A 27,357-nucleotide genomic window follows, 5' to 3' on the forward strand; every position below is an offset into this window, starting at 1 on the left:
ATTCCTGAAATATTATGTAAGGAGGCTCAATGAAAAACTAGAAAAAACTCCTGTGTTGTGAAATTTAATGCTTTTTTATTCTTAGTACTGTTAATGAGCAGACAGTTAATTATTGATGAGTTAGGAGGTTACAGGTATTCATGAAAAAGATGTTACCCTCTAGTCTGTAAATTATTCAAGAATGCTTGGGGTCAGATGTCTGTGAAGTTACTTCTGAAAGAAACAGGGCTTAGGCAAGAGACCCGGTTACCCAGAAACAGGATTTAAAGTACTTGGTCCAAGCTGATTTTTTTTTTTTTTTTTTTTTTAATTACTAAGTGAACTACTACAGAGTACTCTATTCCTTATGCTTATGTGTGAGTGCCCAGGGTGCCTTCCGTGTGATGGAGAGCAAACGAGCATGGAACAAGAGACTGTATGGGCAGGAGGTTCCTGCCCCTGTGCACATAGCTGCTAGTTCCAGTCCAGAATAAAGTAACAGTAACTCAAGCACAGTAAAACCCATTAACATGTAGTTCCTGCCCTGTAACTTTTTTCTTCCACTTTTATTAGGTGCCTGTGGAAGGAGTAGTTGTGCCTGCTCTTATGTAGGAATATCTTCCTGACATCGCTCAGAATTGAAGATGTACCTGAGGAAAATGCAAATGTGATAGTCTCCTGAAAGTAAAATATTCTTCTGAATGTAGCTGTAGAATTTCAAAATAATGCAGAAATCTGTATTAATCTGCTTCAAATCCCAAGGAAAAAAAAATGGATAAAGCTACGAGGTGTTAACAACTAGTAAGTGGGTACGACTTTACTTATCAGATACTTAAGAGTAATAAAACATAACATACATATCTGGAAGTGGGCGAACCCGTAACAGACTTTGAAGTACAGGATGTGGCTAGTTCAGGGTATTGCATAACCAACAGAAGAGATAAACTGGGTCGCAGGAGTGTTGGCTGTGTTAGAAAAGAAGCAGGTGACAAAGTCCTAGGGACGGAGAAGATGGCCAAGCAGGTTTACAGCTGGACCTTGGTGTGCATGCACAGTGGTACCTTGGCATGTGCTCAGAGAGCAAGGATGTCAGGGTGGGCCGGGCAAGGGCCGTACCCCAAACCAGGGAGCAGGATGATGTTGGGGGCCACGGCAGCAGTTCTGTGCCCGCCTGGCAGCCAGAACACCCCAGGGGTCGCTCGCAGGGCTGGGAGGAGGGTAGGGGTCTGAGTGTGTTTGATGTAAAACAAACGGAAAGTTCATCTTCTGGAAGTATCAGCAAAAAACATTTTTGTGGTAACTTGAAAATATTTTGGCAGTACCCTGTCTTTTAAGGAGATGTGGAGACAGATGGTTCTTAGGGTTAGCCTGTGTCGTCTGCACAAGGAGAGACAGTTTCCTGTTACCGGTGCCTGTGAAACAGATTTTTGGGTTTTTTTTCAATTGCAAATGCTTAATAAAAATTCAGTTGCTTGAAGAAAGGGGACTGTCCACATGTTTTAGTCTCTTAGACGACGATTTCCTGGCTTCTCTCATTTGAATCCCGGCTTTGTTCCAGTCTTGTATTTATTGTTATTTTTTTTTCACGTTGACTCTGCGGGATGATACCTCGGGCGTTATTTAAGGACAGCCAGCCTGCGGTGGGCTTCCCTCAACGAAGGGGTTGGAGTTGGGAGGGGAGGAGGGGGGATGAGAGGAAGGCACGGGAGCAGCTTGTGGGGTGGTCGCCCTGTTTCCCTCGCGGGGGTCCAGCTGCCTCCTGGGGGGGGGGCGAGGGCTACTCTGCGTTCCTGCGCTCTTCTTCTAGGGACCACACTTGTTCCCTTGGATCTCGGCGGGAAGATAAACCACCTGCGCGGCAGGGTCGTGGCGATCCTGAGCGAGGCTGTCCGCAAGCCCGGGGGGTCCCGTCCTCAGCACAGGCCGGGCCCGCCCTGCGGAGCTCTCCCCGCCGCCTGCCCCGCGCCGCCGGCTCTGCCCCAGGCACGGCACGGCACGGCACGGCCCCGCTCTGCGCCAGGCTGGGGCTGCCCGCCGGTGCCTCCCGCCGCGGCTGCCCCGTCCCCTCTCGCTCTCTCACGCCCTCCCCGCCCGGCGCCCCCCCCAGCCCCACGGGCCGGCTCGCCTCCCCACAGGAGCCCCGGGCCGCGGGGGACGTGCGGCCGCTCGCCCCGGAAGAAGCGTTCTCCCGCCGCCGCCGCGCACGCTCTCCGCTCCCGTCCCGCCGGGCAGCGCCGGCCGCGAAGCTCGCCCCGCCAGCCTCCCCCTCCCGCCCGGCCCCGCTCCGCGCAGCCGCTGCCCGCCGGGGCGGAGGGTCCCGGGGCGCGCTGCCGGCGGCGGGGGGAGGGTCCTGGCGCCTGACGGTGCCCCGAGGCGGGGCGATGCGAGGCCGCGCCGCCGCCTCCGCGCTGCCTGCGGCCGAGGGGGGAGCAGCGGGCCGAGGCGCGCGGTTGCTGCTGCCGCCGCCGCCGCCGGAGCAGCGAGAGCCCCCGGCGGAGCGGGGGGTGCCCGGCCCGCGGCGCCGCCCGGTGAGCCAGCCGCCGGTGGGGCGGAGGGAGCGGAGCGGGCGGCGGCGCCGGCGGGATGGAGCCGGTGGCCGGGGAGGCGGCGGCGGGGCCGCGGCTGCTTCTTTGTGGAAGGAAAGTTTCGGTGCGGCGCGGCGCAGCCGCCCCGCCGCCCGCCTGAGGAGGAGGAGGCGGCCGGGGCCCCCGCTGCCGGGGGGGCGGCTTTTCGGCGGCGCTCCCCGTGCGGGGCTCGCCTGCCCCGGGCCGCCTCGGCAGGGGGTTCGCGCCCTGTCACCGGCCTCCCGGGCCGCGGGCAGTGCCATCTTTGGGGCCCGGGCCTCCCGGGGGGCGGCGGGGCGCCGCGGCAGGGAGGGGGAGCGATGCTGAGCCGGGGCCGGGGGCAGCCGGTGCCGCCGGGGGGGCTGCCGGGGGGCGCCGGGCAGAAGTGCGGGGAGGCAGCGGCGGGTGGGGGGAAGGTGCCGCGGTGGGGGGAGCCCGGGGCGGGGGTACGTGCGCCATCAGCCCGGGGCGGCAGCGCGCCCGAGCGGGGCGCTCCCGGCAGCGGCTCCGCGTCTCGGGAGCCCTTTGTGTGGGGGCCGGGCTCAGCCCCGCCGGGGCGCCGCGGTGCGGGGTCGCAGCGCCCTGTGTCGCCGTCCCGCCCGGCACCGTGCTGGCCGCGGCGCGGCACCGCGGGGCTGGGGCGGCCGGCGGGGCGGGGGGGGAACTTCCCTTGCGCGGGGGGCGGGCGGCGAGCCCCGGCGCGGGGAGCGGCCCCGGGGCCCCCCTGTGTGCCCCCGGCTCTGGCGGGGGGGTCCCCCCGGCTCTGGCGGGGCGCCCGGCACGGCGCGGTTCGGGGGCATTTGCTGAAGCAGACTGACCTGGGGCGGTGTGTGTACGGGTCCTGGCTCCGCTCTTCTGTGTTCGGATGCCGCTCGCTGAGCGCGTTGGGTTTTTTTAGTTCCTAAAGCAGAAAAACGTTTCTAGATACCAAAAGAAAGGAATCCAGTGCCCCATTAGCATTTTTTTTCCTCTCGTAGGAGAACAATCCCTGTAAGCTTGCCCAAACATGGGCTGCCTTTTATTATATGTTGGTGCGGTGCCTGGTGCGGCGGGTCCCTCCCGGGGCTGGGCGCACTGGCCGAGCACCAGGACGGCCAGGCACGGGCCTGGCGACGTCCCACCTGCGGGATGCACCAGGGGGGAAAGGTGGAATGCTTTGAACAAACCCGGCTCATCCTCCGTTTGAAGTAGCAGATGCTGTCTCCGGTTGACTTCAGTCACTTGCCTGGCTCCTGAAAATTACATTGTTCAAAGCCTCCGGTCCTTTTTTTTTTCATATATATACAATGTTAGCATTTAAATTTTTTTTTAAAAAAGAGGTTAAGAACTTTGTGATTGAATTGAAAGGCGATGTGACATCCATCAGCATGAAAACAACTGTCTGTCTACATTACAGGTGACATGGCAACTTAACCTCACAGGCCATAAAAAGTTGCTGTATAGTTTTGCTCCTAGACACCTGCATGTGCCTTTAGCCTGAGGAGATGCTACACAAAATCTGTCTGCTTTATGCATTACAGAATTGTGGCTTCGTTGGTGGGTTTTGTCTTGGAAGGCATTTTTTTACTGTCACTGCTTATAGGGTATCGTGGTTGATACTGCAAACTCGAGATTCTTCACCTTAAGTATATTGCAGCTTCAATCCAAAGGTTCAGTAGCAGAAAGCTTCAAATACACAAGTTAGGTGGGGGAGGAGGGGTTGGGTTTGTTGTTAGGCACACCCACTTGAACTCTCCCCTACCCCCCACCCTCCCCCGAAATATTAATCTTTATTGAAGGAGTTGCAAGGGGGAAGGGAAGTAGGATTTAAGTTGTGTTCCAATAGCCTTTTCATTCGCTGGTTTTTATTTCAGTGCTGGTTGAAGTACTTGTGAAAATTGCTCACCTGCAGGAAACATGAGGTCTCAGTACATCACGGCACCCATGGTCGCTGTCCTGCTGTTCCTGCTGTGGATCCAGTCGTCAACAGGCTGCAATAAGGCTCTCTGTGCTAGCGATGTCAGTAAATGTCTGATACAGGTAGGAATTGTGGTTCCTTTATTTGCTTTTAAGTGTTCAAGAGACAGTTCTGAAGCTGTGGCTTGATCCAGTGATACAAATAACTGGTATTTGGTGTTAAATAGTGTCTTTTTAAAGAAGTTTATTTGGTCTCCTGCACACACAAATGCAGATTAACAACCATTTTATAGGTAAGATTAAGTGCATGTGTATATGGGCATGTTTCATTTTTTTTAATGAAAACATTTTCAAGTTGAGAATTATGATTGCTGGGTTACCGTTAGAAGCCACTACCAGTCATGCTGTTAGTTTTCAGTCTCTTTCTTCTTTATTAGTGGTATTATGAACATGCAGCAGTTTAAAACAGACATTTTATTAGAAAGGTTTCTGTGGGCAACGGTTTGGTTTTTTAAAGATACCTGCAATATGTGAGGTTCAGATGTGCTTACAGTGCTCCTGTCTCAGTCTGAGGTGCTGTCCATATCTGTTCCCCTTAACTTGCGATCTGTCCACTTTCTTAAATCTCCTGGCCCAGGCAGAGGGTCAGTGGTTGACGCCTGATGCTCTCCATAATGTCAGGTTTGTACAGTTGATTAAAAGATGTCTAAAAACTCACATGAGGGAACTAACACGAATAGGGACCTAACTTGTCTTAGACTCCTGAGGTGCATTTGGAAAAGCATTTTGATCAGGAGGGACCTATAGCTGCTAATGGTGATGGGCAAGCTCTGAAAGCATGTGAGTCCACCTAAAAAAAACCAACAAAACCACCCCAAACAACAACAAAAAAGCCCAAAACAAATACGAGCTAAACTGCTAGAAAATGGATCTTAAACTCAAATCCAGGCACTGCTTTTGACTCGCTGTGTGTCTGTCTGCACTGAAAGAAATAGATTGAGACCAGGTTGCTGCTCATATAGGAGGAGTTAAGAGGTACAGTGTGCAGCAGAACAAAAGTGCCTTTTCTAGCAAAATTGCAAGCAGTTCTGGTAACTACTAAATATTTATTTACTAGTGGTGTATTGAGCATGCTTCTCGAGTCCATATTGAAAAAAGTAGCTTTCATGTGGTCACTTGCAGCTTCTCTAAAAGAAACAGTTTCTTACTGCCTCTTTGTAGATTGGAAATGCAATAGCAGAGAGAACACGGATCGTATGCTGGTAATGTGCTAGTATGCTTACTGTAAACGTATAATCACAGCCTGAAAAGTGATGCAGAAGTAGCGTGAAGCATTTCAAGTTTACTTCATTTCATTGACTTCTGTATAAAATTTGTCTTGTTTACAAATAAAAATATTTCCCAGATTCACAAATCCAGCCTGTGGAATGAAGACTGGCTGTAGGCTGAACTGGCTTCTTTCTGGCTTCTGCACTGCCATTGCTTTTTAAAAAAAATAAAAAAATATTTTGCTGATTCTCCTGGGCCTAGCATCGTCTGTGAAGTTGTTAAATACGGGAACAGGGAAGAGGCTTTTGACTTTACCTTTTCAAAGAAAACCCAGTGTTTTTGCTGGTACATTGGGCATTGTGCACTGTGACAAATTGATGCACTTAAAAGTTTCTTCTGTTGCATTTTTTCAAATTACTTCTAGGCTTGAAACCTTTAAAAAGTAAGATGCTAGCTGTGACATTAGATGTACGAGGTGCTTAAACAGCAGGTGCAGTGGTACACATCTGTTGATTCAGGGGAAAGCTGTTGGCCCACATGAAGGGGAAAACAGGGGGGATCTATTGTCTCCTTTTCCTGTGCCACTGGTGGAGTTCACTGTCCGTGAAAGCACAGGCGTCTCCTTCCAAGTAGTCACCTTTTATTGTGTCAAGCTTGAGATACCCAGCATTTAAACTTTGTGAGCTAGTCTGATTCGAGTACAGCCCAGGAGAAGTGAAGCTAATGCTACTGGAGTCCTTCCTCAGCTGGGAGTAAGATGCCTGAGGTTCAGCGCTGCGTGGAGGTGGCTCACACAACTGTGCTTTACTTGGATTATGTTGGCATCTCTGCAGCAACACAACCCTGTGCATGCAGAGACCCCGCTACTGCTTTACTTGTTGTAGATGTGCTCTCTCTTACTTTGTACAGGTGATGTGGATTCTGTTTTTAAAGCATTTCCCTAAAACCAAAATGGTATGCAGTTCTCTGAGACCCTAAAGTAACCGAGGCCAGGTGAATTGTGTACAATTACGGTGGAATGCTGCTGTTCATTTTCACCGTCTGGCTGCTCTCTTCCTGCAAACAGGCCTGGCATACTAGTCACTATTCATTCTTTATAGAAGAACAGATCAGGTCAGACTAGTCTGATTATGGATATGAAGACTCCTAAAGCTTTGACTTCAAGCAATTGTCATCCTTCTTGGCTTTTTTTTTTTTGTTTAAAAAAAAAAGTCTTCAGCACTGTTGTGGCAGAAGTGCTGCACTGGTATGTGAAGTTTGTGCTTCTTGGGCTAGTATACAAGTAGAGTTTATCTGTCAATTTTTTTCCCCCACTAAACTCTTCTGGAGAAATCTGAACTTACAAATATAATATTGTATTGATGGAGTTTGCTTGACTATTGCATGATGTTTTCCCCTAACCTATTTTTATAACGGTTCTAGTTCAGCAAAATCTATGGCTAGAGACCAAGATAATGTCACTTGGAGATGACTGAGGGAGCAAACAGAATGTGACTGTTTGTCATCTGCATCTGTGTGCAGAAAGTGAGGCTGCCTGTCTTAGAGGCGTAACGGGACAAAAGACCCACACTCCCAAAAAGCATACAGTTAACATAAATATTTTTGCCAGCATGGCCAGAAGTCAGTACAGTCATTACTGCCACTCCTTAGGAGCTGCTCTGCTTTAAGGGTGGTCCCTACATAAATATTTATTTTGTTAGATCCGGAACAGAGCATGAAATGAACAGCTCGCATGCATTCAGCTTTCCTTTTCCGTCTTGAGGCTGTAGCTTCATTGGTGCTCTTGTAGTCTACTTCTTGGTTTTCTGTAAGCAAAGACCTGTAAGAAAATAGCTTGAGGCATCTCTCTGCATCAGCTTAGCCTTCGCAGTAAAGCTTTGTGGCTTCCTGTTCCTGCAGTTGTTGAAGGAGTTGTGGATAAGACTTGGGAGTGCAGAGAGTGGGACCACAAAACTAGTATCCTTGAAGGCTTTGGACATAGCTCCTTCCCACATCTCTGGAATTGGGGTGTTGATGCCAATAACTGACCTTACCTTGCTGTTCAGGTAGGCCACTGAGCCTTGGCTGCACACAACGTGTGTATCGCAGCATTTGTTGTAGCACATCTGTTTTTGACTTGGATGCATGGGTGGTTTTGATGTTTCCATGTGTGGAGGAGATGAGAAGGCCAGTTACGCTCACTGGGTGGAGCGGGGGCGTATATTGTGTCCTTGAAACATGGAGGAAATCCTTGAAGGCAGAAACCTCTAGGATGGGATGTTCCCACAATTGTTTATAGCAAACGGGTTTGAGGCGAGTCCCAGGCTGGCTCTCGCAGTGCGTAGCTACCTGCAGTAGCCAGGCTGGGGTGGGGATGTCCACGTCGTGCTGGAAGCCAAGCTTTGCTGTCTCATCTGCAGCAGCTCTTTAAACTAGTACGTAGGAAACGGCGCTGTAGTTCAGGCAGGGATTTCAGATCCTCCTAAGAGGGGTGGGTTTGCGGTGAATACGGCGTTTTCTGTCCTGAACGCTACATGCCTGCAGTCACCTCAGCTTGTGCAGAGTCATTCCACTTAAAATATCTCTTCATCTTTGTCTTCGCCTTCTGTTAATCTTTTGTACAAACTTTCAGCTTGAAAGGATTTCCAAGACTTTTTAGCCCTGTGGTATGAAATAAACACCACTCCTTAACTTCAGGGCTCGGGTGTCTAAAAATTGCTCTTAGTGTGTATGTTGTAGCTGTAGTACATAACACAGTCGGGTTAACAAAACAGTTCTGGCTGGTTTGCTTCCAGGAGATTTTCTGTTGTTAAACTGTTCTAGGAAAAAAAGCATGAGCTCTTTTTCTTGTACTCCCCCTTCCAGTTTGCAAAGATGTTGCCAGTGCCTTCAGGTCCTGTATCTCACTGCACCGAGAAAATAGCCTCTGTCGTTTCAAGAAAGCTTTGAAAAAATGCAGATGTTAAATGCCTTGTAAAAACCTTTACTTGCTGTCTGGAGGAGAAGTATCTTTATTGTATGAACACGCCTGCTTCCTATTTAATGCTGTATTTTTAGACTGAGAGGCTTATTTCTTGCCTAGCAAAATACATTCTCTGATGCACCTTCAGTAGCTCAGCTTGGGAGGTTGCCAAGCTGACTTATGAGTAATATTTTCTTCCACTGACGCCTCACCACCCCCAGCTATCAACAAGGAACGTTTCTCATCCTGCCTCGCTTCACCCACATCTCGTGTAAGCATTCTTTTTAAAAGATGTATCCTGTACAAGTATCCAGTGTGGATGAGTCAGGCAGAAGGACTCAAGAGTGGTTAAGGAAACCATGTTCGTGCAAACACATATATGGAAAAACATACAGTTACTGCCCTGAAGAGATGATCAGACTCTGAGAAGGGGGGAGCTGAAGAACCGTGCAGAAGACTGATTAATCAGGTTGGTCTGTCTTCCTTCCTCCCCCTCCAAGTTTAAAAAAAAATAAAAGGTAAAAAATAAAAACTTTCCAAAAATCACATTGCTCCTAAGCCCTTCCTATGAAAACAAACCTGTTAAAATACTGGTGGGTATAATGATGGTCCCAGGATAGTGCTGACACATACAGATGCGAAGTAGAAATTTTTTTTATTACGTTGTAAGTCCAGAATTTAAGGTTAAGTTTAATTCTGTAAGAATGCTCTTCTATAAAACTGAAACAAATTTAGTGAATTTTCTGGCTTTGATTCATGCATTACATTTAATAGTTTATGGAGAATTGCCGCCTCCTACGTAGTGGCTTGTGGGTGTTACAGTGTCTTTAATAAGTATAAAGTTGTTTGCCCAGTTTTACTGTTGAAGAACAAATATATAGGATATTTTTAATGCTAATATGTATTAATGTTATTCTCTGGTCAAGGTAACAGTGCTTTACTCATGGCTGCTTTTAAAGTTGTTTTATTCAGGCTTTTTATTCGCAAGGCTGACACAATGTATTTATCAAATGATAAGAGAAATATTACATAAATGCAGCATTCATTCACATAAGTCATCTTTCTAAGCTTGTGGTTCCTTTTGTGGAAAAATTTGTGTATCTTATTAATGAGCCTGGTTTTCATCTTTCACTTGGAAACAGCATAGTAATAGGTGACTTTAATAATTTTTGAGCATGAAAAAGTAAAAATCTTGGTAGTTTTCCACTCTAAAATTTCAATAGTTCCTAAGACTGCATATTGCAGAAATGCATGTGGAGCAGGAGCTCACACTTGCATCAGTCAGCAGGGCAAACAGTTCACAACGGACAGCACTTCTCAGCATTACATAGCACACACAGTAGTTTTGAATTGTGATTCTTTGCTGCTTTCAAGATTTGTGATCTGGGATGAAGTGAATGGAAAAATAAGGGATTGATGCATTTATACTATGTTGTTGTAGCGTGTCTGCAGCACATTCTGGAGTTTTAGAACTTGCAGCTTGATTCACTGTATCCTTAAGCTTTGTCCCCAGCCAGCCCTTGCCAGATCTGGCCTCTCCCTCCAAAATGCACCCTTTGGTCTTCTGTGTGCCTGCGTGAGTTGGTGCAGGAGAGGTTAAAGTGGAATTTTGCACCCTCGGCTTCTTCCCAAGGTGCTACAGAAAGACTTTGAGAGTGATGTTTGTGTCTGCCTGTAAGGAGTGGTGTTGCTGACCCAGCTGTGGTTCCCTGAGGTGCAGCCTGGGGTGGTGACTCCAGGTTAGGAGAATTTCACACCAAGCCATCTTCTTGCCCTTCCCTCCTGTCCATGTGCATCTCCCAGCCACACCACAGTGTGTCCTCCCCTGCCTCTGGAGAACAGGATCAAAGAGCGGGGATGGGCATCATCTGCTCCCCAGGCTGGTGCATAGCAGAGATCTGCCAGTGGCTCTTCCAGTAAAGCCAAGGGTGGGAACGATCCTGTGGTCAGTGTTTCCAGTAACGGGATTTTGTTTTCTCACCGGTTGTGCGTAATGTGATAGTTAGGCAGACGTCATCAAAACCAAATGCTTTGACAGGACAACTGACTGTGACTTCTTGGCTGTCCACGTTTTGCAGTATGGTGTAACTCAAGCCCATATATTATTGTCATGTAGCCACAGTCTTTTGGCCAAACGAATTACTTGTACGGATTTGAGCTAGAGGGAAGGAGGCTGCCAGGTTTTTAGATTTCCTTCATCCATGTAAGCTGTTTCCAGGCTTTGAGGTCCATAAGTGTATGTCTCCTGCAGGACTGCTAAACCAGCGCCTTTAGGTTTAGGTAACATAAAGAGAAAGGTTTGTCTCCTTGCTTCCATGCCTTTTTCATCTTTTTAGCTTAATAAAGGTTAACAAAAAATGTGTACGTATACCATTTCACTTTCTAGAGGCTCCAGAAGTCTTGGAAGTATCCCAGGGTATCAGTTTGAGGGGGGAGGAGGCGGAGGGTTATTTTCATAATAGAGAAAATAAATCAGCTGGACCTGGGGGGAAAAAAAATAATCTGGTCACTAATACTGCAGATGGAGAGCAATGTGTAGCAAGCATTCAGAGATGCAGAAAATCCTGTGGTCAGATGGCTTAAATGAGTACGTTCCTTTTAGAATCCACAAGTAGGTGTGATGGTAGATGTTGTGTGTCTTCTTGAATGTACACATGCGGCTTATAGTAACTTGCTTTTTTAGCTAAATTATAACATACATGCACTATTTATATATAAAGAAACATGCTGCTTTGAATTTCCTGTTGTGATGGGAAAAACGTTCAAAGGACTTCTAGGCTGAGGCATACACAGAAGTGCACACACCTTTCCCGTGAGTAGGATTTTCTTCTCTTTTAAACACTGACTTTAAATGTGGCTTCTCGATGAAAATTGTCTTCAGAATGTCACCTATTTAAAAAAAAAAAACAAAAAACCACAAAACCAAAACAATCTTGCAGAAGATCCTTTTGTAAACTAAGATTGGTTCTTTGGCTGGAACAATTTTACCACTTACTCACTACTGCATTAGTGTACTAAGCTTTTTTAATGTCATAATTTGAGTTGTGGCTTGAGGAAGAATCGCTCTGCTGTGTTAGTGTTTTACATTTGGGATTGCTGCAGTGTAATGAGTTTCTGTCGTTTTCAGGAGCTGTGTCAGTGCCGCCCTGGGGAAGGGAACTGTTCCTGCTGTAAGGAGTGCATGCTTTGCCTGGGCACACTTTGGGATGAGTGCTGTGACTGTGTTGGTAAGCTTGCATTTCTTTGGGATTTTCTTCTTTTTTTAAATTGCTTCCTCCTGCCACATGCTGAGCTCACGGTCTTATAATAGAAGTAAAACATCGGGACAGAATCTGTGCTTTAAACATCTTACCGCTCATTCTGTGGGTACTGAGTCAATTGCTGTGGGGAACCAAACGTTTGAAGGCTGTATCTGCTCTGTGGAGTGGGAGGGGTGGTAGTCCAGGTTTTTCTTGGTTAATGTCATCACAACTGACTTACTAATTTTGTCTCTAAAACATAAACTGCTTTTTCAGTTGTCATCATGAGGATACTACACAGCACCGGCTTCAAGGGGTTGGATGCTGTACGGAGGTGTCTAAACTGTCGAGTGTATTTACAGCTGCCACACAGGCAATTTTAAGTTTGAGTTCCCTTACGAATCCTTGGGACTAGCAGTTAAATATGCATGGCCCACTGTTTTCATCATTCTTTCATTTGCAAAAAGAGCTTTTCATGGAGGGTAAGAAAGAGGCATACAAGTTCTTACTGTAGGATTAGATGATAGTCCTAATAACAACAGTATTACTACTAACAGGTAGTGTTCAGAGTGCCCAGAACTTTGCAAGTGAATGCTTCCCCTGCTTAAGGAGGGTGTATTCTAGTTCTGTCTCTTGTTTTACATGTATTGAAAGCTTCATCCGTCTGTGCTTGTTGGAAGTTTCCCTCTGCTGCCATTCAAAATCCTTCTGGCTTCCATGAAAGGGATGTGTTTTGAGTGTTGTACCTGCCCTCAGCTTGTCTGGCTGGCTGGGTCTTCTCTGAATTCATGAAGATGATTAGTGTCAAAATGCTCCTGTTCAGTGCAGTCCATTGCTTCTCCTGTTCTATCGTGATGTAAATATGCCCTCTGATATCCTGCTTTTTGCTTGGTTCTGGCTAGCTTACCTTTGCTTTACTGTCTTTCAGTAAGCAGTGGAGTGGCACGGTCCTGCGCATGTGTGGTTCTTCTCAATGGCATAACGTATTTTCAGCCTATGCATGTGTGGAGGATATACATTTAAAAAGGAGCCCTACACTTTGGGGTTTTTTTCTATTTGATATTGAGCTCCTTGAAAAGTGAAAAAAATATAAATATGTATGTGTGTATATATATCCTTTTTTCCCCATCCCCTTTGCCCTTCCAGTGCCTTCATGCTTTTTGTAATGTAATGCAATGCTAAAGTGCGCTGTTGTCATATTCATAGAAATGAGGAATGGGATAGTAGGTTATTTCTCTAGTCCAGAACCATCATCTCCTGTAGAAAGCAAGGCGTATTGTGCAAGGCTCCTCTAGGGAGAGGAAGAACCTATCTTTTGAGGTTGTAAAGGAAAAAAGCAAAGTCTACACACTTTTATTTTTTTTTTTTTCTAAATCTGCAGATTACTTGCTATACTGCTACTCTTTCGCATGGTGTTATCCAGGAGAGAAGTTAATGAGGTTTCAGGTTCATTTTCCCTGTACTAAGTAAGCTGAAACATCTCCTGGTGGTTCTGCAGGTGCCTCAGACCTTGCTTGGTTCTATGGTGTGGTCCTGTCCTTCTTTTCAGTGTAGGGTCATCCTTGCTGTAGCCTTATTCAAATGAGGAAACGGGAGCGCAAGCCATGCCCAGCTTCCTGGGGATAGTTCTTTGCTGATACTTGAGCTGATATTTAAGTCTCTTTATAAGATGATCATGTCTAATGTAAAAGCAGATAGGTTGTCATGTCTTTCGGGTCATGTCTGCCCTGAAGTCAGGAATTATCTCCTGCCCTCCAGCACTAACTGTACTGATGCTCAGTTGATGCCCTGTGTTTTGTGTGAATGTTCTTTCCCTTCCCTGACAGGGGAAAACAAACCCAGTGGATGAGGGAGAACAGCAGCGGGTTCCTCTTTCCTCCATTTTTCTAAGCTTTGTGAGTTAAGTACTTATGGTCTTTCGCGTAAAAGCTTGTCTGCTCCCATCATTTCCATAACCCATTTCTGCATCCTCTCATCCACTCCAAAGCAGTAATGTAGACATGTTTGTTCCTTACCAGTTGTTCATAAGTTAAGCTTTTTTATTTTTGTTTTAACCAAAGCTAGCAATTTATAATATTCTTTATATAAAAATATAATTATTATAATTAAAATGCTTTAAAAAATAGTAAGAGGGAAGGGTCTTTGTGGAATGAGCAGTAACCCCTTAAACTATGAGCAATGGTTTCTTGGTAATACTTTAATACTGCACTGATACACACACAAGCTTGTACACATTCTGCAATAATTTAATAAACAATCTATGTTATTTTTTTCCTGTATCCTTCTTATCAGTGAAATTTTTCTGAATCCGGCATGACAGGGGGCCTCTGGAAAGGCTCACTGGTTTCCATTTCACAAAATTAATACAATTGTATCAACTGAAGTGTACGTCTCTTGATGTATGTGTATGAAATGCTAACCTGTTTTGATATCTTCCTAATTAATTTTCGGGTGGACATCCTTTATTACAGTTGTATGGTCAGTATTGCAAGTGCTTACTAAAAGGTAGTAATGCAGGGACAGAACATTTTTATCAAGGCAGTGAGTCCAGGAACATCTGTGAAGAACAAGCCTAGTGGAGAGGAGTAGGAAAAAATTGCTTGTGGTAGGAAGTTTGTGTAAGCGGAATTATTTTTCAGTGTGACCTGATGTTGTTTGGAGGAGAGGCTTATTTTTTTTCCTACTCAATACTTGGCTCACCTTTTTATAGGAGCAGACTGCCTTGTGGTGTTCCTATTATTAAATGCTGGTAATGCTAACCACTTGCTTAAGATTTGCCAGATCTGCTAATTGTCGTGGACAAACTTCACTCTGCTTTGTTCATTATGGAAATATATCTACTTAGATTGAAAAGATCGTGCTTTTGTGTAAGGTTCTAGTGCAATACGATTTCTGAAGCTGGAGTCCTCATGGATCTGCAGGGCAGGAGATGCTTCTCTGGTGGTGTGGGGCAGGTAAACTTTGAACGTTTATGTCCCATATCACTTTGGTATCTTAAGGATTAGTGTGAACTGTGTCTGTGAAACTACCCAAAACAATATGCAGATGGGCATGAGGAAAATGGATTTGTCTGTCTCTTGCCAGGTGACTTCTGATAGTGTTTTATTGCTTCTGAATTTAAATACCTGTGCAGATACACCTTTTCTTTTTTAATCTTCGTTGTTTCAATGTTTGGACTAAATCAAGATATCCTTCAGTTTCATTGCTACTAATAAATGTTAGTGTTTAAATGGTTATAAAAAACTGGGACCTGCATTGCATGTCACAAAAACATTTCATAGGAAATGGCAAAGAGAAAAAAGGATACAAGGTTTGAAAAAGATACCACAAAATCCATTGAAAAGTAAGGAAGAGGTAACCTGGAAATAGGCATCTTGCCTGTAGTGACCCCTCCAGCTAAGTAGCAAAACAAGGTTCATTTAAGTTGTCTCTAAGCAGGAAAAGTAATTCAGAGTCTGGCTCCCTCCTGATAGTGATCTTTGCATCTCTGGCAGATGACTAAATAGATCTAGTGCACTGCTGCAGCCGATGAGATCAGATTCTTGAATTGTGATCACAAGTTTCGTGTGCCTCAGGACTTGTCAAGATACTATGTTCAGTTGTAAACTTTTGTTCCAGATTTATGCTAGTATCCATTATACTGTGCTTTGTCTCTTTTCCCAGGGAAGAGAACTCTTCTTGTTCTAAACTGTGATGCTAGCATTAAAAGAGAAGCGAAGTGCTGTTTGGATTGGGTTTTTCTTTTCACTGGGGTCTCACAAAGTCACAGGTGTGTTTTGTGGAAGTCTGCAGAGATCTGAAATCTGTCATTATGGAAAGCTCATCCTGCTCTATGTGGTGGCACTTCAGCTAGTGAGCTAAGAGTGGCATATGTATGAGAAATCTCCGTTCTGCTTAGCAAAGAACAGCAATTTTAATTTCTAAATATTCCTGCGTGTTTCAAGGAGAAGAGTTTAGGGTGTTTCATGTAACTTACTGTTTCATTTCTTTGCAGGTATGTGCAATCCTCGCAATTACAGTGACACACCTCCAACATCCAAGAGCACTGTCGAGGAGTTGCATGAACCAATTCCTTCCCTTTTCCGGGCACTGACAGAAGGGGATACTCAGCTGAACTGGAATATCGTCTCCTTCCCTGTGGCAGAAGAACTGTCGCACCACGAGAACCTTGTTTCCTTTTTAGAAACAGTGAACCAGCCACAGCATCAGAACATCTCTGTTCCAAGCAACAATGTCCATGCACCTTACTCTAGTGACAAAGGTAATGAGTGTAGTGTCTAAATTCCTCGTGTTTCCTCTCATCTCTTCCAGGAGCCGCCTTGGTGCGTATTCTTTGCTTGTCTGTGCTTGCTTCTTCTTTTCCCGTAAGAAAGTGTGAGAAGTTCAGTCTAATTTTGGGCCTGACATAAAAAAAGGAGCGAGGCAAAAGTACTGAAGAACGTGGAAGATGGTGTTACAGTGTTTGATGATCTTAGGAGATGCTGAATCACATGAGTTTATCTGTAAAATTCCTCCTGTGGCATGAGGCAGTTTCTTCACGTTATTTCATGTGCGGTGGCACAGTAGGTTCTTTGACTTCAAAGCAGTTACCTGTAGCTTAGGAGACAGGACAGATCAAAAACCGAATCCAAATCATGTGTCAGTGCAAAGGCAGGCAACTGAAATGCATGGCTTCAGAGGTTTGAGAAAGCCACATGCTATAAACCTGTATCTGGAGTAGATGTTTATTTCTTTCATCTGAGCTGGCATAACTTGAACTCTTTAGGAGGATGGTTTGTAAGAAATCCAGGATTTACAGTAAACTGAGTAAGATTAGCAAGACTGCTCTGTATGTTGAGGAGGGCTATGTGACAGGCAATCTTAAAAATAATTTGGGGGCAGGGGTTCAACTTACGGACTCATTCCTCTTATCGAGTTTTTTATATTCTTACCTTCACTTTAGAGGACAGGCTTCAGGATATTGTTTGCTGGGGGGGAGGATGCGCAGATTGAAGTAGTGATGACAGTGGCATAAGAAAAACACTCTCTGCTACTTAGTTTCCATACTAAACCTGAAATACCTTTCCCTGAAATTATTACATCAGACTTAAAAGAATCTCATAAACAGTTCATAGTGAAATTGCTGCTTAACAGAGAAAAAAGAGCATCTGATTTGTTTTATCAGTGCAATTAATGCTTTGCTTCCTTCCCAACACACACTTTAAATATGCTTAACCCCACATGCTGCTGTTGCGATGGCTCTTTTATCTCATCAATGAAAGATACCCTAATGGATGGGCATGCTGCTTTTCCATACCATTGTGAACCTTTGACCTAGTTCCGTTTCTGAGCAGGACTGCTGTTGATTAAACGGGACTGTAATGGCAACTTTTCTAATTTCCTTTGGTTAAGGCACGTTAGGAAAATAAATTAATTCCAGATGTTTAGAAAGCATCTCATTCATATGTCTGTGACGTTATTAAAATGTTTGCTAGCCATTCTAAGAGTGATGCAGAAAGCCACGTTAGATGGCAAGCCACAAAAACCCCTGTGTGCAAATGCTACGGTATTTAAAGATGTAAATTATACTTGGGGGGGGAAATATGGTGCTTAGAACAATCTTAAATATACCCCACTGTACTTAGGTCCTGCAGCCCAGATGGATGTTCCCTGACAGTCCTTTACTACCATACCAACAGGATGGGCTAATGATAGTTTTGGATTAAACTTGGAATTTGAATTGCATCTCGAGGGTGTGGAGGAGTTTTGAGTGTAACAACACAGACAAATACATAACACTGCAATTTTTTTTAGTCAGAAGTCTCCATTTCATTTACTAAGAATGTATTAGAGATTAGATTGAAAGAGCTTTCACTGAAATGATGACAGTCCAAAAGCAACAGTGGTATTTGGAAATAGTCACCAAATGCCACTGGTTTTCAGGCTTCAGTCGACACTTAGAACAGAAATAAATGTCAAAGCTGTTCTTGTAATCATTGACTGTGCCTCCTCCCTCTTAGTGATGGAGAAGAACAGGAAGAGGTAGAAGATGGCTTACAACATCCTATACTTTAAGTATCTAAATAATTAAGTCTGTTGAGGAGTCTCTCTTCTTGGTTGCAATGCAGATAGCTTCATAGTTCTCTGCTTTTTCAAAGTGACATTAAAGTTTGCTTATAAAAGCATGGGTGACTTGAGTATTGAGAACAGAGAAGGTGGAAAGAAAAGTTGGCTGCTGGCCTTGGTCAGCTGATGTTTATTATGGTGGAAGCAAGGACAACTGGGAAATTATACCTCTTGTGTTGGATGTTGTGTGAGCTGTGGGGTGGCATTGTTTTTAATGCTTTTTTGATTAATTTGGTGGGGAAGCAGTAACCAAAAGGTGGAAGAGTAGCAGGTCAAGGGCTAAAGAGCCTTGTGATTATGGGCGCAGAGAGGGAGCCCAGGAAGTTGCTGGAGTCTGATGGCTTCTGCTTATGCAAAGTTCAGTCATGCAATCAAGTCCCTGTGGTTTAACAAGCTAGCATGTGTTAAGGAACCACTGCAAGAGAAGGGGGTCTGTGTGGTGTATGTGTGCGTGCTCAGCTGCAGTACATACGTAGCAGTACAAGCACAGCCTGCAGTAGAAGAAATAAGACCATCTCTTGGACCCTTTCCTTCTCCCCAAATATGCTGCTAGGCTTAAGGCAGATCTTGCAAACGGAGGCATCCTTAAGGTGACCCACTAAGCAGTTGTCTTCAAGGCCATGACATTCAGGGTTTTGAAAGAATATTCCTGTGAGCAGGAACACACAGATGCTTTACGTTTTCTTTACGGTGCTGTGCCTCCTCCATTTTATACTTCTTCTGCAGCTCCTTGCGTGCTTCACTCCAACATGGTGTGCTGGCAGCAGCCTGTTGCATTGTCTGTAAGGGGAGAGGGGCTAATGAGAGGTAGGCTTTGGTAAGGGGACAAGTAGTCCTGTGCTATCTTCTGGAATACATACCAAAATTTGGAAAGGCTCTGCCTACCGGTACCCCTTGTTACATCGAGTAACACCGTTCTGATTTTAATTTCAACGCACATTCATGCAGGGATTGCTGTTAAGCCGGTCCAGGATGCCAGACTTGCTGAGTGCAGTTCTGGGCGAGTGCCAGGAAAAGCAGTACCAGCCACGGGAACCCGTGAGCTTTGTGCATGAGTGGTGTGAAGCCACCGGCCCTGGGAGGGCGGCTGCAGATCCCGGAGGAGGTGGGGTACAGTGGGATATAAAGCATTCCTTTCTTGCCGCAGCCTACTGCAAGCCCAGCCAGCAGACCTTGAACTTCCCCGTTATTATCTTAATGAGTGTCTTCCCTTTCCTCCTGTGAATTGACTTGTAACGTTTTAGCTGCCAAAGTATGTGTGCACTGCTGGAGCTGCTGGAGTTCTTTGTATCAGTAGTTTCTGGCATCTGAGCCAGTGCTTCAGAGAGGATTGTGATATTTATTAATCTAGACCTATATTTATACTTTATTCCTTTTGCTTTACTTTTAGCTGATACCCTCAGAGCTCTGAACTGTGAGTTCAGATGTTTAAATAAGCTTAATTGTTTCAGATGATGACGGGATGTTGGCAAGAGGCAGAGGGGAACTAGATAATCTTTTGGCAACTGATGAAACAAAATCTGTTGTAATTAAGGGTTTCTGACTTACACTGCTTGGTGACACAGGGGATGGTGTCCACTCTGCGTTTCCGCTCTCCTCCAGTGCCAGCCAGGTAGAGGAGAGCTAGAAATCCAGTAAAGTGGCATCTACCTATGTAGATACTCTAGGAAGATTTTTATTTTTTAAAAAATGCTTCTTTTTATAAGTTCTGATTGGCATAAAACGGTATGGCTGCTGGATGGACAGTTGCCTTTTTAAAGTACTTTTAGAGCTACCGATAAACAGACCGGCAGACAACTGAACTTGCATAGCACCTTTAAATTCAAAGGTGGCACACAGGGAATTGTCATTAACTGGGAAAGTTTTTTTTCATCTTGTAGATACCCATTTTTTCTTAACAAGAACTGAATTTTCTCCAAGTTGCTAAATTCTTCCATAGTGTACCAGTACAGGTCTCACTTGCTGCACAGATAGAATTGTAGCAAAGCCTGATAGAAATGTGAGTTCATTTCTTGTGGTTATTTTCAATTTAGACTTGATTGTTGTTTCTCCTACACAACCTCTGTTGGGTATGAATTGCAGGGGGCGGGGAGGTGAGAAACTCACGTTCTGGGGAAAAAAAGAACGCTGTTGCATCCTTCTCCCCCCACACCTGTAGTCTAGTCCTTACTGTGTGAAAATTGGCAAAATGCAAATGAAAGAGCTGTAACTGCGCTAACTAATACCCTTTCTATCTACACTGAGGGAGCCAAGTGATGACTATGTAATTAGGTTTGTGAAGCAATTTAAATACTCTCCCGGATCCCATTTGAGCCTGTAGGTATGTATTTTTTTTCCCTGTGTAACTCTGTTTCTGCAGCCTATGAAGAGGGATTTAATGTGTGAGGCAAGGAACTCTCCTGCTTTCAGTAATTCCGATTCTACCCTGGCACACATAGGCTGCTGAGGAGGGGACTAGGGGTGTCCCATGACAACAGAATGCACCCTGGCCCATCTGCCTCGTTCAGACCTGGTGAGGCTCCGAGTGAACGAGACTTCGGAAATCATTTGGTAGCGTATACACGGAGCGTGTACTCCAGCTGCTTACAAGAGCTACTGGGAGCCAGCCAGATCTACTGCTGGCTCTGGCCTGCAGCGTACAGTTTGTTCTCTCCCCTTCACGGCATTTTTGGACTGGTCCTCTAGGACCTAATCCTCTTAGCTTGTGTGCAGGTGGAAATAAACTTTCTTCTCTGCTCCAGTCAAGATTAATGTCTTTGGTTGTTGCTGCCGCCTTAGTAAGGTCGAGGTTTGGCTTTGGTTCTCATTTTGATTCTGGGAGAGTGGTTGAGACGACCAGTCTTTCCAGTCTCACAGGACCTCACTGCTGTCATCTGGTTCTGCCAGAGTTATGGGTCTGGTGCTGCTCATCCTCTGGGTTCTTCTCACCCACCCCACCCCCTTCCCGGCAATGTCTTCAGTGTCTTGGTTCAGTGTCATTGTTCTTTACATGCTAGAAATCATAGGCTCTTCTTCCACAAGAGGTTTATTTCAAGTTTCAGTAGGCATTAGCTGATGAACTGGGCTTCTCCAGGACTTCTGACTGGTACTAAAATGGATGAGTCTGTCACAGGTGAGGTTAACGTGAAGGTGAACACAGATGTCTCCTCACGTAGAGGGCACTGGTCATTCTCTGGTCTGAAGACAGCCTGCAAGTGCTGGGAGCAGCTAGCCCACCTCAGAGCATGCACCGCTTTCCTGACCAGCTTTCCTGACCTACTGTGGGCTTTCCTCTGTCGGAGTGCAGTGGTCAACATGATAGCAGTGAGCAATTCTGGCAGTCCTTTGGAGAGGACTCTCATTTCTGTAAAGAGTCAGTCAGTTGGAGATGGCATCTTGGAAGCTGGTTTTGCAGGAAGAAATCTTTCTGCATTAGCCAGGATTGTGTATTTCGAGGCAAAGGCTGTGCCTCCAGCTGACGCCTTGGCACTTAAGGTCAAACTTCTCAAGAAAGCTACTAAAAACGTATCAGAGGAGTGAACTTGGTTTAAGCGAGAGGGTACAAAGAGTATGAGTATGTCTTAGGCTTCTGTAAGATTCCTGTGCTTGTACGCCGGCACTGAACTAGGTGACTGACAGGGCACTCGCTGGTGCTTAGATTTCCTGAGGAATGCTGCCTGGAGACTCGCCTCTACCTCCTCACATCCTGCTCTTCCACTGCAAACCTCCTGTGAGGTGTGAGAGGGACAGATCCCTGAGAGTGTCTGGACCTCCTGGGAATGGATGGTGTGTGCTCCTTCGTGGGACCCTGGTGAGCCTTTTGTTGCTGGTGATGAAATCCTTGCCAAGTTCTTGTGTGTCCTCTGTGAGAAGATGGACCTGCTGTATGACCTCTGGGTGGATTCTTGCCTTTGAGGCTGTGGTGGCTGCATCTCCCTACCATTTTTCAGCTTTGGCTGAGCACTTTAGGTGTATACCTGGCTGGTCACTCTTTGCACGTGGTACCATCACGTTCACTTCTTTTGATCTTTCCTCCTCCCCTCTGTGAATAACATGTCCTTACTGAAGCTGTAGATATGTGGGTTGGTTTTAGGCACAGGTTTTTTTTCTCTGAGAACTCTCTTCCTCTGGTTGCTGTGCCTCAGGCTTTATTATAAAGGGTCATAGAAGCAGAAGTGCCAGGAATGGGACAGGACTTACACAGATACAGGGTATTTTGTTGACATTCCCAGCAGTATTTCAGGTACTCCAAGATTTCTTGGACAACTGCAGCTTTACTTACAGCACAGCTTGTCTGGCACCAGAAGGCTGCTATAGCTACAGGTCTGCACTTCCTCCCCAAGGCCCTTACCGCCTGTTGCCCTCTATAGGGGGTCTGCAAGACGTGTACATCGGTGCAGAGCCTGAACAGGGCAGTGAATACTCTCTTGCGTTCAGTGGACGGGCAGCGTGTCCTGTGACCCTCTTGCAGCTGTTTATGTAGTAGTAGAATGATTTGACAGTGGTCAGGGTTCCCTCATACATGTTTTAACAAATGATAATTCTCAGAAGAGCGGGCAGGGTTTCCACATGTCAAGGAGGAGGATGCGTCTACAGAAAAGCTGTAGGGTGCATCATGCTCTCTTGTATGTTGTGTTGTCCCCTGTCATGTGCCCAAAAGCATGGGCACCGCAGAGATCATCTACTGTTGGTACGGGGGAAACAGACTGCTTAGATCTGATGACTTGTAAGGTGATGGAGACCATTGCTAGCCTCGACTCACCTTTGGACCTCACCTTAAGGCTTGCCATGAGATGTGCGTACTACTGAGGCTGCTCAGCTATGGAGCACCAATATTTTGAAGGGGAGGTTCCAGTGCTCTTCAGCCTCCCGAGACTGGCTCACAGATAAGAGACTGAGTAAACGCTACGGTTAACAACTACACTGCACTGAGAGTTACTCACCCTTCTCCATAGCTCTATAATCATTCAGAAGAAAAAACCCCACTGTCTTGCCTTACCATTTATGTTTGGATTATATTTTTTCTAATCCATGTTGGAATGTAGGTCAGTATGTTTCTCCTGGATCCACGCACCTTATCATACTAGGCTAGAAAGACCCCTGACATCTCCTGCTCTCAAATCTGTCTGATGTGCACGAGTGAGACATTCGTGTTTACAGACAGCTTTCAGTTGTGCTTTTCCCAAAACTGTGCCAGCTTACATTGGAGGTAAACGTGATGCAAACAAGGTCCTTTGGAGGAAGAAGTAAGTGTAATCACACAGTTCAGCACAGAAGAAAGTTGGTAGCATCTGTCACCTTGGAGAACTGGAAGTAGACTGGGGAGGGATGGTTTTATTCGGTAGTTGTGATGAATGCCTCTGCTCTGGTTTGAGGTTGCAACACCGAACTTCATGGCATTTCAAGTAATAGCATGGATGCTGGAAGAATAAAGTAAACGGTTAGGCAGAAGGGGTTTCTTAACCTTAGTAGTGAGGCTGGTGGTGTTGCTAAAGGAATTAAAAAAGTGCAGTTTCAAGATGAGGAAAAGGGGATTCTCTAGCTCTGTGATTTAATGTGGCTGAAGAATATTGTAGAGTTGCGGGCAAGGGGAGAAACATTTACATGTAGTGGGGTTTGGTGTTTTTTTAAAAAACAACTCTAAACCTGAAGTTTTTCATGATAGCATATAGTAACTGCTGGCAACTGTGAAAGTGATACATTCATTACCTTCAGAGGACACATGCCGGCTTGTTATTTTGGCATCCTTACACTTCAGAAGGTATCTCTCATAACTGGGGGATGAAACCCCAAAACATTCCGAGGAGAGCAGACAACGGTTGAGTTGTAGACACTGCGGTCTTGAAGTTGATAGATTGTACCTTGGCTCTCTGCCTCTTCTCTCTCTGCTTTTACTATCTCCTTTTTTTTTTTCTTTTGCCTCATTGTCATGATGATTTGCAATCCTACTTCAAAAGCTGCACATTTAATTAATTTTTAACTAACCTTTAAAAATATTCTAAGACCTTTTAAACCAAATTTTTTCCCCCTTCTTGGTTTAGAACACATGTGTACTGTGGTGTATTTTGATGACTGCATGTCAATACATCAGTGCAAGATCTCTTGCGAGTCCATGGGAGCTTCCAAATACCGATGGTTTCACAACGCCTGCTGTGAGTGTATTGGGCCAGAATGCATCGACTATGGCAGTAAAACTGTAAAATGTATGAACTGCATGTTTTGAAGCAGGAAAATTGTAGTACTGAAATACTGAGGCCAAAGTAATCTCTCTCAGTTAAAGAGATGGGGATTGCAAATACTGCGTTTTGGTGGAGTGCCTACTGGTTGCAATTAAATGTACCTGGTTGAAAAAAAAGATGTATAAAATCTGAAAACTTTTTTTTTTTTTTAATTCATACGCAAGGCTAACTAGTAGAAGTTTCAACACTATGTTTTATGTTTATTTTTATTTTTGCTTGAATGGTACAGCCATGCTCATCCTTGCTGTTCTGATTGTTTTCCTTTGATTTGAAAGTATTGACTGTACTGGTTTTCAGAATGTAGTACTATATCTCGTAGTTTAGAGTAGGGAAACCTTAAGAATATGGTAATGAGATTTCCATCATCTAAGTTCAACAAAAAGTTAAATGGCTGCTAGGTTGGAGGGGAGGGGGGTGGTTGTTCTTTAGGGGCTGGGGTTTTTTTGTTTTAGTTTCTGGCTTTGTTTTTTAATTTTATTAGCCTCCAGTTTCTGAGCTTAGTCTTCTATTGTGAAGGTGGCATTTGAGGAAAAATTTAAAAATCCGTGCTTTCTCTTGAAGTTCAACGCATGGGCTGTCGTGGATAAAATCCTACCTTCTTAGAAGGGCTGCCCAACAAAACACTGTGTATGGGATATTTTTCTTCCAAGTTTCATTTGCCCTGCTTTCATAAGTACATCGGGGCCTATGTTGCATAATTGATATATTAAATATATATCTATCTTTTCAGTCTTCTGTGAGATACCAAAATAAAGCTGTTAAGTGCAGTTGCATCTCCTTCCTTTTGCACTGTTCTCTGGGGTTGCTTACTCCCTGAACGTTCAGTCCAGTAAAGGAAACATGAAAGATGATTATGGATTTAATGACAAAATGAATAAAAAAGAATGAAATTACATGGATTAGCAAGCGGTACAGGGCTACCAGCTGAGCAGTTGGAAGCAGGCATGTTCCCATTTAGTAGTTTGCTGTAAATATTTATTCCGAAACAATTCTTCCCGCCCCCTCCCCATGATGTGTTGTCACTGAAGAAGGGAAGATGTGTCCACAAAAGCAAAATTAGGATATTCTGAGTTTATAATATTGTCTGTTTTTCCAAGTAAACGTTTTAATATGTGGACAGTTACATAGCATTTACTATGACCCGGTTAGGGCTCCACTGATAATGGTACTAAGTACAAGAATAAAGTGTGTGAGTAGTTAATGATCAGCTTTTGGTATTTATAATGATGTAGGTTTTAACTCATTGAAATTTTTTTTTAATGTGTATATGCCTATGCACACACAAAAAAGAATTTGACTATTCATGTTTCTCTCACTAACCTCAGTCTAGAGGGATTAAACTGTTTTCTAGTCACACCTGTCTATCTGTACCGTGTACAAATGAAAGCAGTCATTTTAAATGTATTTTGTTGAAAAGTTTGCCTGAATGTTTTTTCATTTTTTTTCTCACGATACAGTTCTTTCATGAAGTAGTAATAATAAGAATAAAAAAATCTACTCTTGTGAAAATAACATTACTTTCTTCAGTCTTTTTCAGCTGTAAAGAAGTACTTGAAAGATTAATGTTTATTGTTTTGAACTGGTGGATAATGGAATACCTTCATACTTTAAAGTTGCAATTAAGTGATGCAAAATCATAGACGTGAATAGAAAAACATAGCTTCTCATGAAGTTGTTCTCCCTATATTTGACAATTCATGTTATCTTCTGCTGGAGTTTCCTAAAATGAGTGGAGAGAAAGAATATGTTAGAGTAGCTGTGACTGTTTTTAGCTGAAGTGTGATGCATCATCAATTATCTTCACCAAGATAGGAGAAGACATATAGTAAGCATCACTACAGGTCATTAGCATGCCTCAGAATCTTGCAGTGTTCAATTATTGGAAACATTATGGTAGTTCAGAATCTTCTTGGGGGGGAAAAACAGGGCTAACGTTTCTGGGCAGGCACCTGCTGCCCCGTGGATCTGTGACACCAGCTCCATTTAATTCATCAGAATTTCACTGTGAGGTCAAGTCAAGGGAACAGCAAGGGTGGGGAGCAGGAGGTACAGTGGCAGGGGGTGGGGGTGGGGAACTGTCCAGGAAAATCTGTGGGGAACAGCCGAAAAATGTAAGCTCAGCTGTCTGTGTAATGGCTTGAGAGTAGGTAATATGGATGTACACTTTCCAGGGCTTCCCTCACTTTCTGTAATTCCCAGTGCTGTCCGGAGTTTGCTGTAAACATTGTGTGTATGCAAATGTCATACAGCAACCTCCAGTGTATTTTATTATGATGAATGTTTTAAGTGGTGTTTTAATAAAAAGACATTACTGGTTCTTGTGTTTTCTTTCTCAGGAATTTCCCAGGGAAGTGTTACCAGGAAGCATATTGTAAAAGTTACTGATCTACATGGACAATAATATGGTTTCTGCCAAAACTAAAATTTTGGTTTCGAGGGGTTTTTTCTTTACATAAATGAATAAAATAGAATTTTATTAATATTCAAAGTGCTCTTTCTGACAAATCTGACCATTTGGAAAGATGTTTATTTAGTCTTACTAATTTTGCAAGAAAAATCATAATTTATTTTAGGGGCTCTTATTTCACCACGTCTGGATGCCAGCAAACCATCGCTCACTTAAGCGCTTTATAATACTTAAGAACATGTTTTAAAAACTTTCTGCCTAGGAATCTTCTCCAGGTAAAGCATCAGCCAGTTTTATCACTGTCCTTTGGAAACAGAATTGTAAGTCACTGAATTTAAAGGGAAGCACAAAAGGGAATTTATATGACAAGAAGTGATACAAATCCCTAGTCTGCTGGGGTTCTGACTGAGAAGGAGTTAAAGGCCTTTAGTTATTCTTTCTCTAAAAGTAGAGAAAATTTTGTGTGTTGCTTTGTTTTTTGGTTTTGTTTTTCTGTTTGGTTGGTTTTCCCCACAGGCACTTGTTGCTTGTAAATTTCAGAAGCCTTGCCACCTTGCAGAAAGAGTGAGCACAATGGCCACAACATGACATTGCTTTCCTGTCATTGCTTTTAGTACATTCAATGGATTTCACATCTAGTACTTAAGAAATAAAAGAAGACCTGCTTATATCTTCAATAACGTATCTATGGTCTCTTCAGTATGGCTACTTCGATACCTGGCTCCCAAACTCCCAGACT

The 27,357-nt window shown here is 44.6% G+C and overlaps 1 protein-coding gene across 4 annotated transcripts; it reads left to right on the forward strand.

Annotated features, from left to right (window-relative positions):
* Positions 1 to 390: 390 nt before the first annotated feature.
* TWSG1 (twisted gastrulation BMP signaling modulator 1) lies at positions 391 to 26,528 on the forward strand. Of its 4 annotated transcripts, none has more exons than XM_055800846.1 (5): positions 391 to 788; positions 4,397 to 4,562; positions 11,777 to 11,876; positions 15,883 to 16,149; positions 24,014 to 26,528. In XM_055800846.1, the coding sequence occupies exons 2-5, from the start codon at positions 4,440 to 4,442 to the stop codon at positions 24,193 to 24,195; spliced, it is 672 nt and encodes a 223-aa protein (XP_055656821.1). In that variant the 5' UTR covers positions 391 to 788; positions 4,397 to 4,439; the 3' UTR covers positions 24,196 to 26,528. The 4 variants fall into 4 exon arrangements, with proteins under 4 accessions (XP_055656821.1, XP_055656822.1, XP_055656823.1 ...); XM_055800847.1 differs by having other exon boundaries at positions 391 to 780; XM_055800848.1 differs by lacking the exon at positions 391 to 788 and adding an exon at positions 2,335 to 2,507 and having other exon boundaries at positions 4,435 to 4,562.
* Positions 26,529 to 27,357: the final 829 nt, after the last annotated feature.

The sequence above is a fragment of the Falco peregrinus genome, chromosome 3, assembly GCF_023634155.1.
Source record: "Falco peregrinus isolate bFalPer1 chromosome 3, bFalPer1.pri, whole genome shotgun sequence".
Classification (NCBI taxonomy): Eukaryota; Metazoa; Chordata; class Aves; order Falconiformes; family Falconidae; genus Falco; species Falco peregrinus.

Coding starts and splice junctions, on each gene's coding strand:
- TWSG1 (XM_055800846.1), top strand. CDS start 4,440: ATGAGGTCTCAGTACATCACGGCACCCATGGTCGCTGTCCTGCTGTTC. Junction 11,877..15,882: donor TGAGTGCTGTGACTGTGTTG/GTAAGCTTGCAT, acceptor ATTTCTTTGCAG/GTATGTGCAATCCTCGCAAT. Junction 16,150..24,013: donor ACCTTACTCTAGTGACAAAG/GTAATGAGTGTA, acceptor TTCTTGGTTTAG/AACACATGTGTACTGTGGTG.